Here is a 16,030-nt window from a genome sequence, read left to right as displayed (position 1 = left end):
TCAAGGAATTGCTATCCCATTCAAAGAAAGTTATTTCTCATTATGTTTGACTTAAGCTCCCCAAATATACAGCATAAATTTAACCAACTATATTTAACTTAAGATTATCTAGTTGGTCCAAATTAATTGACACTCCTAAAATCAAAGCGCAGTCATTTATCCCCTTCCCTTTAATTAGAAATCCAATACATAGATGAGGTAAGCATAAAGCACGCAATGTATTACTTTTAAAGCACTTGGTTCTCCTTTTTTAAGTTCTCTTGTTTGAGATATGATAATACACGTGTGTTTCTATTGAGAATAACATCATAATAAGCACAATCGTTATCTAAGTTTTATCCAAAAAAAAACATACGTATGTACATCTGGCAAGCTGCATTTCATTAGCTACACATAAATGGCATGAGTAATGTTTGAAGGAAGATACCTTGTACATAATTTTCTTTCCTATTGTCAGAGAATTTTACAGGTGTCAGAATACCCACCCACAGGTCATTCTATCCTAAGTGCCAAGTTAGACAAACAAGAACTGCAAGTCCTAGAAACACATAACTCCCATACTAATAGTTGTCCCTATTACATTTTCATTCTACTAATAACTTATCAACATGAACTAAGAACACAAATCTGATCAGTCAAATTACAGAACCATATCAACATGAGGTCAAGATCAGCTCCAACTATACTGGAATTAACACCCTGCAATCTGTCACTGCAGCCAAAAAGCAAACATTTTATCAAGTTCTATGCATAAATATCATTTGGAAAAGCAAAAGGAAATCCATCCAAATGAAAACGAAACCTTCAAACCCTATTTAGGATAAGTCATTTTTGAGACACAATAGAATAAAATTGACTAAGCAATCAAATATCACAGAAGCTTCACATAAAGTAGGTCTAGTGAAAATTAAAAGAGGTTAGGAAAAATAAGTGATATGACGGTTTTCGAAAACAAAACTGCGGTGCAAGTCAATTCTACTAACCATAAAATGCTGTCAGCATCATGAACTCCTAAAAATATGATGACCGCCCAGAACTTCAGGTATTCCCAATGCTGAAATGCTTTCACAGCCAAAGATCTCCTGAAGCTTCGCATCACACAGTATTGCCATAGGATTCATAGGATCCTAGAAATATCAGATCATAATTTGTTATTCGCATCACAGAGTCAACAAGTTATGTCCCAACAAAGTTAATAACACATAATTTGTTATTCAGAAGATCAGATCATTTAACTATTTTTTCAAACTAATTGTGTAAAAAGCAAACTGTTTTTATCTTCTTCCTGCAATAACCACATTTGCCTTCAATTGCCCATTGGAATACACGCTAGAGGACCTATTTGCTTGTGCTCAATCTTAATAAAAACACAGAAACTTACCAATGCACCGAACATTAGAGCACTAGAAACAATTTAGACAAATACAAAGACTTAAATTTCAAGGTTTGATACTAGATTCAATTATGCTCAGTAAAACAGACAATAATCACAACGTAAGATGTAACAAAATGCTAGTAATTGAATAAAAAATGTAAAATAGTAATAATAATAAACAGGGAAAGAAAAATCCATGCAGTTCAAAGACAAAGATATTAAAGTGGGGCAGAGTTGAAAGAAGAAAAAACATGGAACTTTTAAGCAAGTTTAGTGTTACAAAATACAGCAGTAGTTAGCAAAAAAACTATCAATTATCTTATCAATAATTATCAGCATCATCATCGTATTAAATTTTAATGCATCAATGTCACTGTGCACGAAGTTAGTACATATTTTATCTCTCCATTGTTTACCTCTAGCTGGTTGACTTTTATGTACTCCCAGATACGTCTCAGAACCTCAGACTGTAGCATCTCCCTTTCAGTAACGCCAAAAAAGTTAGCGAGTGCATCAGATATTACTACAGAAGGAGTAGGTTCAGCAATTCTTTTTCCTGAGTCCACATCTACCTTCTGCTTTTTTGGAACAGGCTTTTCTGAAAGTGCACAAACATGAAGAATTTAAACAACACATTAAACCACAATTCAATAAAAACAACCATCACCAAGATACCTACTGGTTGGTTCAAGGGGGATAATGTGTTTAGCTAGCAACTTGTTCATCTTGAACATATCAGTACAATCAGTCTCAAACACCACACGCAGCTCTTCATTGCAAATTATTTTCCTTTTGTTGCTGGGATCTTGAAGATTGTTTTTCCTTATGTAAGCCCACAGTTGCTTGACAATCTAAACCACAGTCATTCCACATTTTAGAAATATTGCTGGAACATATCATAATGATTAAGCAAACAACAAATTTCAAAAAATATATTGCTATTAACCTCAGTCCTCGACAGTGCTGGCTGGCCAACAATGACCTGAAGTTCAGGCGATACACCACAAAGTTTGGTGAGACCTCCTGGGCCACCTCTTCTCTTCGCCTTTGTTTGAGTACTACAAGACACAAGAAAAATAGCATAACTTACTACTAGTTACGATTACCAAACAAATCACAACAAAAAAGCAAAATGTAATATATAATATTCCGTTTGAAAATACAAAACAAAAAGGTTTGAATTCAAGCACATGCAAACTCATTGCCCCTTACTATCCATACAGCGATCTTGAGTAACAACTATGTTGCTGACACAGCATCTATTGTTAAAGTTTAATCTTCTGCCAAAGGCAAGTGTGGTTTCCCTGTTTTAAATTTTTATTTTTTACAAACAGATAGAAATGTCATTTTATTTTCACTTTTTCAAGCCGAACAGTCAAAAACAACAACAATACTATTTTTACCAACAAGTATAAGTGAAAATAAAATAAACAAACAAATATATTTTCCCAAGTCATAAATTCTCTGTTTTCAACAATTAAACAACTAGTATTTTTTAAGTCCGTCAATTGCATAGGTTAAATATTTATTTTTATATGACTAAAATTCATAATAAATAAATATCTTTAAATATATAAATTATATGTAGACTTACAATCAACAATTTAAATTAAAAATTAAAATTATTTTTAACTATTTGCAATTTATTTAAAGACAAAAGAAAATAGATCAAGAGAGAAAGATAGTTATAAAGATTAAACATACCACCAGAAAGAAAAAAGTAGATGTAGAGAGCCGATACATTGTACAAAAAATATGTAAAAAGCATGTTTAGATTAAAATTAGGAGACCTCAAAAGCCTTTTTCTTCCAAAAATAACAAATCTATCCTTCTCAATTCAATCATTGAAACACGCAAACATCAATAAAGTTAATCGATATACATATTTTCATCTATGTTTATAAAAAATATTAGGAAAATACAATGAGAGCTAAAATTAGGTCATGCATGAAATACAGGTTAGCTAAGATGAGAGGTCTTTTACAAATTGGTTTAAGTACAAATAAAATTTTCATTTTCTTTTTGAACTTCTATTTTTTTCCAAGTATGAAAAAAAATGAAAGAAAAGAATGTCCCTCACGAGCTGTAATCTAAACTATAATATGTTAAGCGTGTATTATAAGAGTATATTACAAGCAAAAAAATCGCGGTTCACCGTTCAAGTGGAGCTAATTGTTCCAATTCCTTTTCCCCTAACCCTAATTTCCCCTCACTAATCAGTTCTCACTCTTCCAAACATTTTCAAACAAACTAAACAATTTCCTCTCGGCGAAACCTAACCTTTCCTTCGGAGCATCGTTAACAGGCGCAGGAGCAGGAACAGGAGCAGGAGCTACAGCACGCGAAATATCAGCAGCAGTGGCGACGACAGCGTTAGAATTAGGGAATTTGGGAGCCTGGAAGCCGGAACTGACAGGAACAGAGTGGAAATTAGGGTTTGGTGGAGGGGCAAAATGGTCTTTCGGCTGTTGTATCTGCCTGTGCGCATTTTGCGGCGGAGGTTGTGGTGGTTGTGGTTGCGATCCGAACAGGAGGTTGATCTGCGCGGTGATGAAATCGAGCTTGTGTGAGAGGTCGTGGCCGAGCTTGGCCTGAAGCTCCTCCACCACCTGGTTCAGCGTCGTGAAGCTACGCTGGCTAGGGTTCGATTCGCGCAGCAGCGACGATACCGCTTCCGATATTTGTTCCTCTGTCACCATTTTTTTTCTCTCTCTCTCTCTTTTAAACTGAAATTAACGGACTCTTTTCTCCCTCTCTCTCTCTCTCTCTGGTGATGAGGTTTTTTGTTTTCTCTCTCTACTCCATAGTGTAGTTCAGTCTCTCTCTTTCTCTCTCTATCTTTCTTTCTCTCTCTCTCTCTCTGACTCTTTGGGTTTTGAAGTGTAAAGACAGAAATTGGAAAGGGCTTCGATCGTAAGATGCCACGTCGTCTTCTCTAAAAAATTGAAGTTAAATAAATATTAATATTTTTTTCCTTTTGGTCAGAGGAGAAGTTATATCCGTCATTTGATTGTTGAGAAAGATATTCTGGTTAAAATAGTATATAGATTCTTTTTAGATTTTTTAAATCATGTACAAGTTTTTTTTTATGTTTATTGATGATAAGTATTTCTAGAGATAATTCATTGTATGGGACTTGTTTTATAGAGTTTGTCGTATTTAAATATATTATTAGTCTTTCAATTTTGTGTAATTTATTTTTTAGTTTTTCTATAAAATAGAAATTCATCTCCAAAAAGTATAATTGTTTGTTAGTTTTTGAAAAATTAAAAATTATTCTCCAAAAAGAAATTGCATTTTGTTCAAATCAACGTCATTCTTTAAGAAAAAAAAAATTTATGCTTTGTTTCACAAACACAAATCAATGTTATTCTCTAATAATAAAAAATACTTTTGTTTCACAAACACACTTATTACGTGGGTAGTTCAATTTAACTTTAAATAACAAACTCCTTTATGGTAAAAGTTTAATTTATTCAATAATTATAAAATTCTAAAATATTTAATTGACGAAAAGGAACTTTGTTGTCCATCTATCAAGATCTATGAAAGTACATGATGATGTAGTATTTGTAATAACTAGTCCTATACCCGTACACAGATATTTTATTAAAAAATAAAGAAATTATAATAATAAATTAATTAATTAATTAATTAAAATTTTATAATATTAATAAATAAAATAAGTTATGCAATGCTATTTCAATATGTAATAAATAAGAATTAAATTGATGATTTTTTTTAAAAAAAATTCTTGTGTACACTCTTCAATTTTTTTTTCTTATATATATATATATATATATTAAATTTTTAACTATTTAGTTTCATTTATAAAATCTCATAATTTTTATAAACTTATTTTCTTAAATTACCTCTACCTTTTCTTTAATTAAGAAATCATTTCTTATATTCTCTTTTATTAGAAGTAGAAATTTAGAAGATAGCATAAATTAGGACAATCTGAATCAATCAAATTGTGCTTTTGATAAATATTTTGTATAGGAACATAAGATCAAAGGTAAAAAGAGTTGATGATTTTATTTCATTTTTAATCGATGATGGATATTTAGTAGTATTTGGAATTTTTTTTAGTTAGTGTCAAAGTCTAAATATGATTTGAGATTAAAAATTAAAAAAGTCATGTTAGTTGAAATCGAAATATTGTAGTATTTACTTTTGACTTTGAAATGGTTGTTGATCAAGTGGTGTATTTGGTGTATTTGAAGTAGTTATAATTGGATGATACGTATATTACAGTGAATTATTAAGTTGAAATGTTATAAGTAGGATGAATGATTTCATATGTAATAGCTTAAATTATAATTTGAATGTGTGAATTTGAGTTTAAAATGACCATGTTGAGTTAGATTAATGTTGTATGAGCTTTTCAGATTTAGTGTTGTGTTAATTGTTCATTTAAATTTATTAAAAATAATTGAATTGGTATAAAATGTTTCGGTAAGTTTTTGGACATGTTTTGATTTTTTTGCATAATTTGGTTTTTGATGTATTTTTGTTTAAGCGAGGATTCTCGTTTAAGTGAAAATGAGACAAAGAAATGACCTTCTATCTATTATTTTCTTACTCAAACAACAACTTATCATTTTGACGAAAGTGTTTTCGTTTAATTGTTGATGTAATATTATTGGAGAAGAATCTAATAAAGAAACATAAAGGAACTTCAAGAATAAATAAATGAAGCAATGCAAAAATAAAAGAATAAAGGAGAAGATTTTGTGGAGTTTCTAAGGAAGATTCAGAGGATGCAGACTAAAAGAAATGGAAGAAGATGCAATGAAGCTCTCAAATTTTGTAAACTTTGAGATCATATAATATTTCTTGATTCTCGTTGAATATTCTGCAATCTAAGAGTTACTAAGAGGCACATATTGGACAAAATTCATAAGTATTGAAGTCACATAAAGAGTTTATAACCAACACATGCCACTTTCATAAATGTATTGATAGTTGTAACTACTTCACGTGACTTTTAACCTTTTCATGTGCCATATGTGTTTATTGAAAGTGTACTGATGAGATTTAGCTACCATGTGTCTTTCCCTAATTTCAATGAGGCACTCATGTGCTAGGGTTAATTAAGAGTTAACTAAGTGTTAAACATATGATTAATTAAATTAACTTTAACATAAGTAGTCTTGTGTTTACATCTGGGTTTCCTAATATTTCTAAACACTTGAGAGATGTCTTTCATCTTCAAAATAGTGACATGGTGCTTATAAAAGAGAATGAAGATTGAATGAAATTCTCATTGTGAGTTCATTTTGAAAGTCTTTAAGAGTTTTATACTCTTGTCTTGATTTTTATCTTGAGAAGTTTTCTCTAGTGACGAATCTTCTTGCACTTATCCTTTGGGATTCATAACAAGGGTGATGTGTTCTTTTCCATTTCCAAGTCTTGATCCATTTTATAATTTATTTTGCAAAATGTGCTTGTTTTTCATGGTTTTTTGGCGAGTTACGAATTTGATTTTTCATGGAACATGCTTTTGCAAACTTTTTCTTTTTCAACACCTCTTGAGTTGATTGATTATGGCACAATGCTTCTTATTATTATTTTTTTTTTAATTTTCAATTCAATTCAAATTAATCACGAAATAGTTTAATTTTGAGTTTTGGCCCATTTATTTTGAAAATTGCTTTTCAATTTTAAACTGATTTTTTTTCTATATTTTTAAAATTAAAGATATTTGTAAATTTATCGTATATAACTACTATAATAATTATGTTTTATTCACAATATATGAATAGGTAGGTACACTTAAATAATTTATATATTTTTTTATGTATATTCATATTTATTAAAATATATTATAATAATATTAATATTATTTATTTAAATTTTAATTATATATATATATATATATATATAAATTATAAAAATAAAAAATGCGAATACTATCTCTATTACTATTTAATGTTTTTTTCACTGAGAAAAAAATTAAAATCTATTATTAATTTTCAAATAATTATATTAATCTAAAATTATATTTTATTATTTTCATATATACTAAATTTGAGTTAATGCACACTTTTAAATTATACTACAAAATCAAATTTTGATAAATCTCAAACAATAATCAATGATCAATAACATGCTTAATAAAGCTTTAATAATAAAAAAAAAACTACACCTCACTTCTAAAGCTTCAATCTCAGTTTCTTTGTTTCAGAATCTTCAGGAAGAGTTTAAGCATGAATCAACCGTCTCCCCTCCTCTTTTCTTCTCTTCTCTCGCATTCGTACTGAAAACCTGAAGCCCTAAACCCTCGTAACGCTGCGTTCGTCATCGCAGAAGGTACGCAGGATTTCTCCCCTTCGCTCTTCAATTTTTTCGTGTTTTAAATCCCTCGCAAACTCGCACCATGTCAGGGATATATGTTCGCTCTTAGTTTCTCACGTTTTTCCTTCAATGCTCTGTCGGAATCGTTAAATTTGATTTCCTCGAGTTTTTCTTACTGTCTTTCTTTATTATCACTTGTGGATTGTGCAATTAAATTTTCGTGATTTCACATTCAGCTTTTTTCATTTATTCTTTAGTTTAATATCTTGTTGAGTGTTATCGGTGTTTTATATTGCCGTCGTGGTCACGATTTTGTTGCATTCTTTGATATTATTGACAAATGCGACCGATACAAGCACAATTGTGGTTGTGGACACTCCAAAGTGTGTTATAATGGTTTTAAACTGCGGACATGGCCACTGATTTTTTTCTTTTGCGTTATTTGATACTGCTGAAGAATTCTATTGATGCTACCATAAATGCGATTGTTGACACTCCAAAAAGTGTTATTAAGGTTTTGAACTACGGTTGCTTCTTGCGGGCACAGTTTTGTTGTGCATGTGCTATTTTGGTATTGCTGACAAAAATGTCACCACTGCAACACAATTGAGGATGCGCTCCAAAAAACTTTGTTGTTTCTGACTGTTCTTTAAAATCTTGGTGTTATTCATTGTTATATTTTTTTATATAGATAGGTATTTTGTGTTTTTGGTGCTTAGGTATTGAGTAGGTTTGAAGAGTGAAAAATAGAGGACATGGCATCTTCAGATGATGAGGGAGAGGATCAGCTGCTATCTGTATCAAATTACTATTTTGAAGATGACAAAGATGTGCCGGTGTGTTTTTCTGTGTTGCCAATTCGGTGGAGTGAGTCAGAGAGTCCAGTTGGCAAGAAAATGCAGGTGTTTTTGCGTGGTTTTGCAGATAATGGGCTGCAGAAAGTTTTTGTGCAAGTTGTTGCGTGGAGGTTTGATCTTTCTTGTGTGAGGCCTGAGATATCGGTATTGTCAAAGGATGGGAGATGGATTAAGCTTGAGAAGCCTAGGAAGAGCTATGAGGAAACGATAAGAACTATTTTGATCACCATTCACTTCATGAGTTATGCGAAAAGGAATCCCGACTCACCTGCCAAGTCTGCGTGGGATAACTTGAGTAAGAATAAGGAGTTTAGGTAATTTCCAGAGTTCTAGAGTTCTTTTTATCCTAACTGTTGCGGAAATGCATATTGTGACATTTTTAAAACTATGTGCAGATCTTATGAGGTTTTGCCCTCGCAAAATGATATATTAAATCATATGACTTTAATGGGTGAAGCTGCCAAAAGAGATGCTGGCTTAGCAAAGTCCAAGGTTTGTATTTAAGTCTTTAACAAATATGCTTTGGTGGTGAACTTGGAAATTAGCATTCTATCTATTTTTCCCTTCTGAAACATCCTTTAGGGGCTATTGATTTAAAACATGGTTTGAAAATATATCGGTATGTTTTTTTTTGTGATTTAAAATTTATATTTTACATTAAAGATGGGTCTGATATCTGATGCAAGACCAAAAAGTTGTCTTATTATATCCGTTGCTATGTTTTTACCTTTTTTTTGTTTAAGAGAACAGATATGTCTTATCATACTAAATTGTAACCTTTACAAGTTCCAGTAAAGATCTAGGATTAAGAGGTAAAGTTGGATTGCATTTTTGAATAAATTTTGACTATGTGGTTGTGGCATCTATTAAGGGTGAGGTTGTTAATTGATGGAGTTCAGAAATTTAAATAAGCTTCTTAATCGCTCTGATTTTCTACTTTACCTTGTTTATGGAAAGAATGAATAAATAAAACGTAAGTAGATTGCACAGTTCTCTCCCTGCTTCCCTTCAACTACAAATCATGTGCTTCTCTTTCCAGATATCTCAGCACCACAATTAAAATTTTAGGTTGCACTTTCACCTCCCATCTGCTTGAAAAAACACTGCTCTAATGAATTGCTTTATTCTTTTGCGGGTATTTCCCTTTTTCCATTATTGTTAGCAGTTGTTTCCCTGTTTTTCTCTCTTGCATGTGTAATTTTAGGATGAATAACCATTTAGAAAAACATTAGGAGTGAATGCTGTCCTAGTGAGGAACTTATTTTTTGAAGATATGCTACTATAGGCATAGTCACTTTCTTTTGATGAAAAAACAGAAGACCTTCAGAAACTTTTTTTGACTCTGATAGAAGCAGGTAGTATATGAAAGGAAATGGATGATTTTTGGAGAGCAACTCTGATGGCGGAAGCAGCAGTATGACTCTAGCTTAGAAAAGGAAACCAGGAAAAACAGAAAATAGGAATGCAAAAAAGAAGATTACAACCAGAGCAGAGCTGCAAGACACAACCTCTGTCTCCAAGGCAAATGCCTAACAAATTCCTCACCCTATTTCTGTTCTCCCTTATGCTATTCTCTCCTACCCTATGATGAACACGTCCTTCACTATCTTTCCCATCATGACAGAATGAATTGGAAATACATGAAAAATCTATTTGTTATTTGATATAATTGATGATATCTGTGAGATTTATATAGGTCAAGGACATGAAGTTTATGTAGTGGTTTGCATGCAATATTGAGATGTATGATCTCAATACTGATTTATCATACTATGTACTATAGTGCAGTGGTAGTTGCTTCAGCTCTGATTATTTTATAAATCTTTCCTTGTTTTCCTGCTGTCGTAGTAATTTAATATCCTTTTCATATGGTTAATTATGTGATCCTTCATAAATTGTATTTAATTATTGATGATGCATCTACTGTGTCCCTAAAATGGGCTTTTCCTTTAGTATGATAGATTAGCTTTCTCCTTGGTTTTGTTATAAGGACAAAGATAAGGATTTAGTTATCCTTTGACTTGCCCTCTTTGATTAATCCTTAAATTAAATATATTATTTTCTACAAATTAATTTCTTCTCCTTTTTTTTATCATTATTTGTGCCTCACTTCAGTGACAAGTATTCAATTTATACAGCTTTTCCTCATGGTTCGGGAAGATAAAGATAGGCTGAAGATTAAGAAACTTTCTGATGAGGTTTGTTAGATATTTAGTTTTCCTTCATTGGAGCTAATTTTTTTGTGAAACATTGTATTCTGCTGATTGCTTTTATTCATGCCATACGTTTTGTTATATTAAAAATATTATTCGTTGATTTCAGGAAGTTAAAGATTTAGCACGACCTGGATTTATAACTGATGATACTGACAATGATTTGATTGATGAAATTGGTGAAGATTCAGATGGAGAGGATGGGTTGTTTGATTCTGTTTGTGCAATTTGTGACAATGGAGGTGAACTTTTGTGGTATGATTTTTTCTTTCTGTTAGGGTTATTTGAATTTAGTATGATTTCTCTATTATGTGTAGCATATTTAGGTTATTTTACATAATTTCTACATATTATTGTATATGTTTTTCATGCCTCAATGGTTTTTTTTTTCAATTTTGAAGTTATTAAATGATAAATGCAGTTGTGATGGAAAATGCATGAGGTCATTTCATGCTAACGAGGAGGATGGTGAAGAATCTGCTTGTGCCTCTCTTGGTTTTAGTCAGAAGGAAGTTGATGTATGTAATTTTATATTCTTATATTTATTCAATTTTTCCTTTTTTTCATTTATCTTTATCATTGTGTACTGGTTGAAATTTGATTGCCTGTGATAAAATTTTGCAGGATATCCAGAATTTCTACTGTAAGAATTGTGAATATAATCAACATCAGTGCTTTGCATGTGGTACTCTAGGCTGTTCTGATAAGTTTTCTGGTGCTGAGGTATAACTATGTGAAACACAATGGACTCATATTGTTGATTATTTCATTGTTATATTTTTTTTTCATGATTGTACGAATTGCCATGCAGTCCTTGGTTATTTATCCAATACACACACATACCTTTTGTCAATTCTGTTTCTAGGGGAAATAGCTTTTAGCATATTTGCTTCCACCTTCTCAAACCAATTTTATAGGCTTTTTTTTTATAAGTAAGGAGCCTAAAAAAAGTGCAAGGCATGAGTTTAAATATTTTGTATTGTATTTAAACTGACTTTTCAAAAAATTAAAAAATGATTATTCTTTTAATTGAAACTAATATGTGTTCATTAATATGGAGGTGTTGGCTATATGGTAGGTGACCCTTTTTGATGGAGATTGCAATACCATTTTAGAAATTGGGTTGGGATTTGGATAATGATTTTAGCTTTTATTCAGATTGAGTCTGAAAGATGATTCTAATTATAAGATGTAACTCCTGCGACTAGATAATCCAGTGGCATAATCAGAGATGCCCAATATGATTCAAGAATGTATGTGTGTGGAGCAGCTAAGGTAACCAAAGTCTCATTCCTTATTCTAAGATAGTATTAGAGTTTATCTTAAGGTCCATAGATAAGGGTCACCTAACATTATTTTCCATGCACCAAACCTAATAGTGGTGGGGTTAAGGGGGCTGTATTGGGAAAAACCCTTGCCCTACAGAAGTAGAGTCTCAAAAGAGTATAGAAGTGGGGGGAAACCCTCTTATAAACCAATTTTATAGGATTGAGTTAGCCTCAAATTATAAGATTTACAAATTATTTTTAAAAACTAACATGATTATGTTATTTATTTATGTACTGCATTGTTTATTTTCTTTATATACTGTATATCTGGGTGGGTTGGATGTCAATTATGTGCTTGGGATTCTCTAAAATATTGCTGCTTTTTTCTTTCACTTATTCATTACAAATTCTCTGATCAACCTAGCCCTTACTTACCATAGATGAAGTCAACTTTTTCAATGTTGACAATTTCTGTGCAGTTTAATTTATATTCTATGAACATATGTTTTGTGCTCATGCATGGGATTTGGTTCTGCTTCAAAGCTCACAATGCACATGTACACAATTCAATCTTTACACTCCAGTCATGCATTTCTGCTAAAACTGTTGTCATTGGCAGTGTTGATTTTATTTGAGCACGAAGGCTTCTTCATTTTTAGCAATATTGTTTTACTTAAGAAAGAGATTGGAAGACAGACCCCAATGTGGGTGTAGTGAAGGTCATTATGTATATATGCATAACAAATAGATATCTATATCTATTATATCTATATTTATAACTATGTATAAAGGGATTCCGTTTTTGGTCTACACATTTTGTTTTTCTATTTTATCCTTTATAATATTAAAATATAATAAATTTAACAATTATTTATTTTAAATTGAAAAAATGAATTTTAAAATTTTTAGATAAATTTGAATTTAAAAGAAAAAAACCCCAATTTCTAATAATTTTACCCTTTAAATAACTACTTTTTTTAAATTCAAATAATTTTTCCTAATAAAAAACCAAGAGAACACAACAAACTTTTAAAAATACGGACACACGGGTGCGTTTCCGCTAGTGTATATAATAAATGGATACTTGTAAAAGTTGTACAGGAGGAGGATAGTACCAAAGGCATAAATATCCTTTTGCATGCTAATTATATTCTCAATAAACTACTACCAGTTATCACTCCTCAAAGTTGGATTAGAAATCTTAAGGCTTAATTGTTTCTTCATTCTGCATTTTTGACCTCTATTTCCTTGAAGCGAAAATAAATCATTGCCTCCCAACCCAGTTTCCATTGCCCTGAGGTATGTGGAATCATATTTATTACAGGTATAAAGAAACGGATGCATAACCAATCTCTACTTTTTGAAAGATAATCGATCCTAGTCTTATTAAGAGCTCTTGTGAGTGTGTCAATTATGTATCCTCTAGTTCAGGCATGTCCTGTACTTATTAGTTCTTTCTGGATCTTCTCTCCAATGAAATGGAAGTCTTCTATGTGCTTTACTTTGTCCTTTTGTGAAATACAATCTTTTAGACAATGTGAATGATGGGTTGGTTGTCACTTCAATTATACAGCAATTTTCAAGAATTTAGTTCATTGTTCAATATTGAGCCTTTGCAGTTGAGTTGCTTCAATGATTAGTTTCTTCTTCGAGAAATAACTTTATTTCCTCCCAATGGGCATACTATAGCCAATATCCAAATTTAGATATGCAATAAACTGGCTTCAGTATAATTTAGTACAGAGAGTACTGAAGACATAAATACCCTTAAAGCACACTGAACATGCTATGATGCACCACTACTAACAAACACTTTTTAAATAGGAGGGTTTTCCTAGAACTTCTTTGTTCTATATGGGACTAAAAGTCATTTTGGATTTTCTCCTTTAGGTCTTCAAATGTGCGTCTGCAACCTGTGGCTTTTTTTATCATCCACAATGTGTTGCAAAGTTACTTCACCGGGTAGTTGAGGAGGCTCCAGATCCCAAGGAACTTGAGAGAAATATTGCTGAAGGAGGAGCTTTTACTTGTCCTACTCATTATTGTTGTGTCTGTAAAGGAATGGAAGACAAAAATGAACATGATTTTCATTTTGCTGTTTGTAGGCGTTGCCCCAAGTCCTACCATCGCAAATGCTTGCCAAGGTTATTTCTTTCATTTTTGCCTGTGTTGCTAGTACTCATTTAATGATTATATAGTATGGAGGGCTGATTCTTAAGTTGTTCCTTACATCAGAAAGATCTCATTTGATGACATAGAGGATGAAGATATTGTAACAAGGGCTTGGGAAGACCTTCTACCCAACAATCGCATTCTTATATATTGTTTGTAAGTGTTACAGTGTACTTTGTGCTCAATTTTTACTTGTAAACGTCTTGTAATATCTTTTTCTATTCTTCTGTAACAGAAAACACGAGATTGATGATGAACTTGGAACTCCTATAAGGGATCATATAAAGTTTCCCAATGTAAAAGCTACTGTTCGAGAAGTTAATACTGAGGATAATGCAAAGCCTGCAAATAAAGAGAGGGTTATATTGAACAAGAACAATATTGTCTCAGAAAGTTTAATTGGCAAAAAAGCTGCTGCGAAATTTTCTAAACTATCTGGTAAAATGTCTTCTGGAAAAGTGGGTGACAAGAAGTCTGAAAAGATTTTTGGATCAAATATCTCAAGGAAGAAAACAAACGAGGCATCAAGAAGGAGTTTGAATGAAAGTAAGAGGCCATTAATCCCAAAAGAAACCAGAAAGTCGGAGGGTGCAGAAAATAAGTCCTCATTGGGTGCAAAATTATTTGCTCTTTGGAATAATGGTTCTGAGCAAATGAATTCTGGTAATAGGGTTGATAATGTAGCTAATAATTCCCGGCCTGTTAAGCCTACTAAAAAGCTGAGTAGTGCATTACCCTCATTAGATGAAGATTCAGAGAGGAGGTGAATCTTTCTGATCCATCTTCTGAACTAGTTATTTTTCTATATTTGCTGTTACTTTGTCCTTTTATTGAGTTTTCCATTATAGTAATTCTATTCAATTATTGTTTGAAACTTGAAAGTTATTTTTGTGGATATTTATGATGACATTTGATTTGATTTCTTCTGATGAAGATTGGTTGCTATGTTTAAAGAAGCTACTTCATCAGTTACTTTGGAGGATGTTGTAAAAGAGCACAAATTTTCAACTACTCATACTCACTCATTGAAAAATGTTGTGGAGAAAACCATTACATTGGGGAAATTGGAAGGCTCAGTTGAGGTATATATCTTACCATATGTATTCGTGTTTATTTCACAGTTTGTTTGGAGCTTATGTATTCTGTCTTTTGTATTCAGGCTGTTCGAACAGCTCTAAGGATGCTAGAGGGTGGGCACAATATTCGGGATGCTGCAGCTGTTTGTGGTCCTGATGTTCTTAACCAAATATTTAAGTGGAAGGTACTCTTCTATTTTTTTCAAATAAAATTCTAGGGATTATTCATTTCTCTTTAGTATGTATTATTGTATGATATTCTTTCATTTTTTGTCTTAACATGTGCTAGCCATGTCTTGTTCCAAATGTTATGTAATAAATTGTTTCCTTAACTTTTTCTTTTCATTTATAATACACAATAGGACAATTTTAAATTAATATAAATGATTCAGTTCAGTTGCTGTCACTGCTATATTAACTGATTATTCTGTAGGATAAACTGAAAGTATATCTTGCACCTGTTCTATATGGTAATCGCTACACATCATTTGGCCGCCATTTTACACAAGCTGAAAAGCTGTCAGGGGTATTTATTCTTACTATTCTTTTTCTATTATTATTATTTTAGTTATTCTGTTAGATTCCCGTACCTCTTTGACTATATATATATATGTGTGAGTATGTATATATATATATATATATATATATATATATATATATATAAATCTGGGGTCCAATAAATTTTTGGTACTTTCACAATTGCCCTGTATTGAAATTGGTACATCCAATTCCTGTTCAGTATTTTTGATACCCAACATTTTATAAATTT

At 31.7% G+C, this 16,030-nt stretch overlaps 2 protein-coding genes across 5 annotated transcripts in view; one reads left to right on the top strand and one right to left on the bottom strand.

Annotated features, from left to right (window-relative positions):
• Positions 1 to 360: 360 nt before the first annotated feature.
• Positions 361 to 4,309, bottom strand: LOC137831285 (uncharacterized). The gene is made up of 6 exons (XM_068638896.2): positions 3,656 to 4,309; positions 2,322 to 2,433; positions 2,055 to 2,226; positions 1,792 to 1,973; positions 984 to 1,127; positions 361 to 712 (listed from the first exon to the last, which is right to left on the bottom strand). Exons 1-5 carry the CDS (start codon positions 4,072 to 4,074, stop codon positions 1,002 to 1,004), a joined length of 1,011 nt encoding a protein of 336 aa, XP_068494997.1. The 5' UTR covers positions 4,075 to 4,309; the 3' UTR covers positions 361 to 712; positions 984 to 1,001.
• A 3,178-nt stretch (positions 4,310 to 7,487) lies between these two features.
• The window catches only part of LOC137831284 (protein ENHANCED DOWNY MILDEW 2), a 15,434-nt gene continuing 6,891 nt past the window's right edge, over positions 7,488 to 16,030 (top strand). For 3 of the 4 annotated variants that reach the window (XR_016521444.1, XR_016521445.1, XM_068638893.1), the window contains exons 1-13: positions 7,525 to 7,690; positions 8,395 to 8,846; positions 8,928 to 9,024; positions 10,671 to 10,730; positions 10,855 to 11,000; positions 11,167 to 11,263; positions 11,370 to 11,468; positions 13,904 to 14,157; positions 14,249 to 14,341; positions 14,421 to 14,948; positions 15,120 to 15,267; positions 15,345 to 15,446; positions 15,695 to 15,787. Coding sequence is in view for 2 of the 4 variants with exons in the window: in XM_068638893.1 (XP_068494994.1) it covers positions 8,431 to 8,846; positions 8,928 to 9,024; positions 10,671 to 10,730; positions 10,855 to 11,000; positions 11,167 to 11,263; positions 11,370 to 11,468; positions 13,904 to 14,157; positions 14,249 to 14,341; positions 14,421 to 14,948; positions 15,120 to 15,267; positions 15,345 to 15,446; positions 15,695 to 15,787 (2,133 nt within the window). In the remaining 2 variants the exon portion in view is untranslated. Of the gene's footprint in view, positions 7,691 to 8,394; positions 8,847 to 8,927; positions 9,025 to 10,670; positions 10,731 to 10,854; positions 11,001 to 11,166; positions 11,264 to 11,369; positions 11,469 to 13,903; positions 14,158 to 14,248; positions 14,342 to 14,420; positions 14,949 to 15,119; positions 15,268 to 15,344; positions 15,447 to 15,694; positions 15,788 to 16,030 lie in introns of all 4 variants that reach the window. The other variant, XM_068638894.1, reaches the window with a different exon arrangement.

This window comes from Phaseolus vulgaris, chromosome 6 (assembly GCF_051622355.1).
Source record: "Phaseolus vulgaris cultivar YP4 chromosome 6, ASM5162235v1, whole genome shotgun sequence".
In the NCBI taxonomy this organism is placed as follows: domain Eukaryota; kingdom Viridiplantae; phylum Streptophyta; class Magnoliopsida; order Fabales; family Fabaceae; genus Phaseolus; species Phaseolus vulgaris.
This window is presented reverse-complemented; position numbering and strand designations above follow the sequence as displayed.